The sequence below is a fragment of the Cottoperca gobio genome, chromosome 3, assembly GCF_900634415.1.
Source record: "Cottoperca gobio chromosome 3, fCotGob3.1, whole genome shotgun sequence".
In the NCBI taxonomy this organism is placed as follows: domain Eukaryota; kingdom Metazoa; phylum Chordata; class Actinopteri; order Perciformes; family Bovichtidae; genus Cottoperca; species Cottoperca gobio.
In genome coordinates this window covers 26,241,095-26,246,094 of record NC_041357.1, presented here as the reverse complement: position 1 = coordinate 26,246,094, position 5,000 = coordinate 26,241,095, and the positions used below count along the sequence as shown (strand labels likewise).

Below are 5,000 nucleotides of genomic sequence, written 5' to 3'. Positions count from 1 at the left end.
CAGTGTTCATCTCTGTTCATCCACATGTCTGTGATCAGCTGATTGCCTGCAGTCACAAGTCTAAAAGGCCTGAAACTGTTTTTTAGTGAACTGTCCACAACCGCATTCCTCCGTCTCGATTTGTTCGGCGGTCTGTTCCCACAAACTTAACTGACCATTACGAGCCATGTGCTCCTGACTGCGAAAACATAGAAGCCAGTGTTTTCTCTGAGGTCATACTGTAGACAGGAAGTTAGCGCTCCTGTGAGAACCTCTTTTTAAAAGCACTGTTAAATTCATGAAAGAAAACTATGACTAAATATGTTTGACAATGAGCTTTTTATACGCTGGAACAATAACGAGACGGCGCCAACATCATTAAACACTGCGTGACTATATCAAGAATGTTGACGATAAAAGATTAAAATGTAGTTGCATGAATAAAGAATCCCTTTTTTACGACACATTCGAAACTTCTGTGCTTTTATGAAAATGAAACGCTATGAAACGTGCGTTTTTTAGCTTATGGTGGACACCGTGCGACCCTGACGCACAACGAGAAAGTCCAACGCATCACCTGTAGTCTTCATCTTCTAACTCCTGTATCTGCTGTCTCCCTGTCTCTCAGCGTGCTCGGGTGTGGATCCCCGATGCAGAGGAGGTGTGGAAGTCTGCTGAGCTGACCAATGACTACAAACATGGCGACGTCTCCCTGCAGCTCATGCTGGAGGATGGAACGGTGAGGATGAATGGAGCTGTAGTGCTGAGCATCAGTCTCTCCTCTCAGCTCTTTTTGTTGCATCCTCTTCTCTTTTCTCTCTCTGCCTCAAAGACACTTCAAAGTGCTGGCTCTCATTAGTGGTTATTGGTTTTAACCATTAGCACTCTCCACAAATGAGACCTGCTTGCAAAAGATGCCCAAAGGAGCATTTTAAATGTAGAGCAATACATTTAAACTCCTCAGTTTTAGAATACAAACAGCTTCCGGCACATAGTACTCCTGTTAATGAAAGAGTGTTGCTACCGAGACCTTTGGTCGTATCGCTCCTCATGTGAATACTGTGAACTCTCTGCACCATCACCGCCACACACATGACCGACACACGTAGATCTTGACACGAGCCAAGAAACTAGTGACAGATTGTTGTTGGTGTCACTCCAGGCCGAGTGGAGATAAAGTATTTCTTCTCAAGTAGTCGAGGTTGTTTGTGTCGCTCACATCACATGTCTTCGTAGGCCTGCAGCACAAACGGTTGTCGGCGCTCAGAGGAAGACGGAGACAAATGTTCCCAAACTCCCAGAAAAAAGATTGTGTGACATTTTGACCCTTTTCTATGAAACGCTGTCAGTCAGTGCGGATTCTGCTACTGATCCTTGCGCAGATTCAAATTCTAAAAGATTTCAATAAATAATCAATTTAGAAGACGGCGTTACGCTCTCTTTGAGCGCTCGCTGTGATGTCTCCTGTCAGAGATGTTTAAAATAACAAGAATGTTGGAATATCTAATTCATTCCTGACGTTGTTTACTGGAAGACCTCCTTCCTTTATTAATCTTATGAAGCCTTTCCACACGCGGAGAGGGGAACCAAACGGAAAACAAGATTAATACAATACAATACAGCTTTTGAGCGACTGGTGGTTTTGCTCCAGAGCTCTGCCAAATCAGTAGCTTTGTCTCATGACATTTGGAAGAACACATTCATGAAATACTGTGTGAATACAAAGTGGGAGTGGACATCTGTTTTATTAATCATTCTAAACAATGAGCACATCGGACGCTCCACTGTTCGTCAGCCTCAGGCACCCTGTGAACGTGCGTACAGATGTGCAGCCAGAAGAAATCTCTCGATGGATTTTATCGCAGGATTTCATTAAAGCTCAAGTTTGGCGGAATAAACCTTTTTTATAACCTTTTCACTTCTGGCTTTTCACTTGAGAAAAGGCATGTTTCGCTCTCATCATTTGGTGAGTACAAACATAGCAGGTAGTCTGTTGGCTCAGTAAGGATGAGTGATGCTCATGAACCTCAAACACGTTTTAATCTCAGCCCTCAGACGGTGTGTGTGTGAGTTTTTGTGGAAGACACGGGTACTAACCACGATGCATTGCCTCTTGATAAGGCACCATCCTATTATGTACAATAAGTAAAAGCCTCTGGACACAGGGCACGGTCACATTTGCATGTGTTGTTTGAAATGTCTGGATTTTTCCCCGCTCGTGTTCAGAACCTTGAGCACAATCTTGACCCCAAGACGAAGAACCTGCCTTACCTGCGGAACCCCGACATCCTGGTGGGCGAGAATGACCTCACGGCACTCAGCTACCTCCACGAGCCGGCAGTGCTGCACAACCTCAAAGTCCGCTTCATGGACTCCAAGCTCATCTACACGTACTGCGGTGGGTGGCACTTTAACTTTAACTGTGTTGTCAAACTGTACCGTAAATCATCTTCCTTCATGAAAAACATCAAACATGTGCAAAGATATTTTAATATTAAAAGATTCTTTGCACAGATTTGAGTGCACGGTTGCTCTTTTTCATTGTTTTAGATTTTCTTTTGTTCTCTATTATGACGTCCTCACCCTAAAATAAATAAAAATCCCCAAACAAAAGCCTCCAGTTAGAATAAAGTGATTTATCGGATTAAATATGTTTGGATGTTTTTTATTAAATTAAATGAACTTAATGAAAATAACTCGTCAGTGCCTCCCTTTGTGTTCGGCAAGCAGGAGGGCAAAATGTTGATTTTTAGAATTTGAACGTCAACGTTATGAATGAAGCTTCGAACAATTCGATTCTTCAAAACAACGTGGTGACGTAGCTTTGAGGCGAGAGGTGAACATATGGTGAAGCACGTGCAACTTACTGATCTAACAAACATTTTATAATCGATCTGTAAAATTACAATTTTCCATCACAGGAAACAGATTGTCATTGATTTCCATTGTGTTTAAAGATCAGTCACTGAACACGTGAATCAGCTGAGAACGATTTTATAGTTCTGTCTTTAAAGCACTGCCTTGATTATTGTGTTTACACTTATTAATATATATATATATATATATATATATATATATATATATCTAATTATATATATTTTATATAAATATATCTAATTATATATATTTTTATATAAATATATCTAATTATATATATTTTATATAAATATATCTAATTAGATATATTTTTATATAAATATATCTAATTAGATATATTTTTATATAAATATATATAATTAGATATATTTTTATATAAATATATATAATTAGATATATTTTTATATAAATATATATAAATAAATATATATAATTATATATATTATTATTATAATAATTATATATATTATAATCAGCACTAATTTATAATAAAGTATTGTGTGCCACAAATCTTTATTCAAGAGCACAAACACACAGTATAATTAGGTTTTATTTAATTTTCAAAAAAGTCACTTTGTTCTTAAAATCACCACTTGCACGATATTTAAAAGTGTTCTTGTTGCTACAAATATAAAAGTCGGTAAATGTAACTCATTGTATTTTAGCCATATGCACATTTAGTAATAAACATCTGCTTTCTGTAGTCGTGCAAGATCCTTCTCTCTATTTAAGTTGTTGATAACAATGTGGTCTTTAACGCCTTCGAGTTACTGTATATTACTGTATTTGAAATACAATTCCTACCCTCTCAGTTTGGAGAGAAGCATCTCAGTGTGTCACCTGTTCACTGCGGTCCTGTGCAGCTGCAGGTGAGCTCATACTTTCCCCTCTGTGTCGTAGGAATCGTTCTGGTGGCCATCAACCCGTATGAGACGCTGCAAATCTACGGAGCCGACATCATCAACGCCTACAGCGGGCAGAACATGGGAGACATGGACCCACATATCTTCGCTGTGGCAGAGGAGGCTTACAAACAGATGGCCAGGTTTGTGTGTGTGTGTGTGTGTGTGTGTGTGTTACCTGAGTAGCCTCGGTTCTAGCCTCCTTGTTGCTCCGCCCTCCCTCCCTCTTCTGGGTTTATAGGTCAAAGCTGAGCCAGAAATAGGCTCATGGTGGTCTCTCTTCCTTGCTCTTTAAATCACACACACACATACTGTTTTTCTCGCCAGGAGCTAACCAGTAGATCTGCTTCGGCCCCCCCTCTGGGAGTTTGTGTCACACACATGTATACACATGTACACTAACAGGACTGTATACCAAGTTTGATCAGCACTCAGATCTCCCTCCCTCCCTCCTTCACTAATGCAGGGGCAGTTCTAGTTGAGGCAGTAACTCTCTCAGTAGGTCCAGGATGACGTAGCACTGTTGACATACAGTAGCTCCATGTGTGACGACCTTTCATGCAGTGTAGGGCTGCACGATTAATAACTATTAGAATCTAAGGCGTTACAGAGTAGCCTGAGGAATATCAGCAGGAAGATTGTTGCCCACAACACCAACGGTCCCAGACACGGCTCAAGGACTCTATAAAGACGAGGAAACCTTTCCCAAAAAGTCCTGAGAGAGGACATTTAATCATCCTACCTTCTCAGAGGACCAGGTATGCAATAGGAGCCATAGGTGGGAAAATGCCAAAAGTAAAAGGGATCGCAGCAGCTGGGAGTTTATTTCAAAGAAAGGTTGCTCAGTAGGAGCAGGCAGTGCTGCCTTAGCGCAGTTCTTTGGAGAATGTGAAGGGCAGCCTGCTGATGTATTAAAGCATGCAAAGGAACACGGGGGGGGGGGGGGTTAATAAGCTGTGTTAACACCTGCTCTGCCTGTCGGCACTGAACATGTTTGTTGGTGATAACATCTGACACTTTCTATCTGCCTAAAGTCCTCTAATGAATAAACTTTACAGGATGGGTCCACAGTCCTCACCTTTAACCCGGCGCCTTCCCACATGGCCTCAATCCTTCTCAAGTACACTAACATGGGACATCTACAGTTTCCTTATCTTGTTGTTTTTTCTGGTTCAATCCGTCAGGGATGAGAGGAACCAGTCGATCATTGTGAGTGGGGAGTCCGGAGCAGGAAAGACAGTA

The 5,000-nt window shown here is 41.0% G+C and overlaps 1 protein-coding gene across 8 annotated transcripts in view; it reads left to right on the top strand.

Annotated features, from left to right (window-relative positions):
• myo5aa (myosin VAa) overlaps positions 1-5,000 on the top strand; it is a 44,513-nt gene that overhangs the window by 13,191 nt on the left and 26,322 nt on the right. For all 8 annotated transcript variants that reach the window (XM_029461476.1, XM_029461471.1, XM_029461473.1 and 5 more), the window contains exons 2-5: positions 608-718; positions 2,206-2,377; positions 3,757-3,901; positions 4,943-5,000. The exon at positions 4,943-5,000 is cut by the window's right edge and continues 99 nt beyond it. In XM_029461476.1, coding sequence (XP_029317336.1) covers positions 608-718; positions 2,206-2,377; positions 3,757-3,901; positions 4,943-5,000 — 486 coding nt within the window. The remainder of the gene's footprint in view (positions 1-607; positions 719-2,205; positions 2,378-3,756; positions 3,902-4,942) is intronic.